The sequence below is a fragment of the Sphaeroforma arctica genome, assembly GCF_001186125.1.
Source record: "Sphaeroforma arctica JP610 unplaced genomic scaffold supercont1.9792, whole genome shotgun sequence".
NCBI classification, from domain to species: Eukaryota; class Ichthyosporea; order Ichthyophonida; genus Sphaeroforma; species Sphaeroforma arctica.
In genome coordinates, this window is record NW_014030766.1 from 193 (window position 1) to 1,026 (window position 834).

The following is an 834-nucleotide window of genomic DNA, read 5'->3' on the forward strand; positions in this document are numbered from 1 at the left end:
AAAATGAAACACATGAACAGTATGTGGCCTATCTACCGTCACCCATAAGCATCAGTGAATTTCTGCATGCGTATTATTTGCTTTGTGAAGCCGAAAATTCAAAGTGAGCAATCATGGTGATCTACTCGGTTGTACAGCTCCACACACACAACCTAACAAACATGACAATCCAAAAATATCAAATATATAAAGTCAATGTTCCTTCACAGAGCTCAAAGCAAACAGAATATCGTACACAAATTCAATTACACCTTTACAAACCTTGGCAGAAGCTTGCCCTTACCATCGCTTAACAACAGTGCGGCACGCTTGCTTGTGACAATAAGACCAGAACACTTCGGTCTATCAGCGCCAAACAAGGTCACTTTCACCAGTTCAGAGTTTGTGTACTCGAACATGTATGGCGGGATAGTCACACCCTCGAGACCAACAGCTTCGAATTGCTAAACAACGCGAAAATGTAGAATTAAAAAAAAATATTAGATACATTTTAAGTATTGCGATGATGGTGTAGAAGGTGTACAGATAAACGACTAGTTTAATTTGTTCATACGGCTAGTGGAGAGGTTAGGCACAAATCTGGTATACAATCTTCCCGATACACTGACCAAACTGTCTCATAGTTTTCTACATCACTATACGGAACTACCTAACTACCCAAGCCTGACAAGGAGTTGAGCAGTACCCATACCACACATTAATCATGTCTTAGCTCCTGTGAGCGCTCGAGTTTATAGATAATCAGCAGACTAATCAGCCTACCATAATTCCTGCAACAACTGACACATAAATGTCTGCTCGCCATATCCCAAACAAACCTTATATATATAATAT

At 39.9% G+C, this 834-nt stretch overlaps 1 protein-coding gene across 1 annotated transcript; it reads right to left on the minus strand.

The window, feature by feature from the left end:
* Window positions 1-261: 261 nt before the first annotated feature.
* On the minus strand, window positions 262-443 carry SARC_17115 (hypothetical protein; the record flags this gene model as incomplete). Its single annotated transcript, XM_014288786.1, has 1 exon — window positions 262-443. A coding segment is annotated over one exon (182 nt), but the record flags the coding sequence as incomplete, so codon positions are not given.
* Between the last annotated feature and the right edge of the window lie 391 nt (window positions 444-834).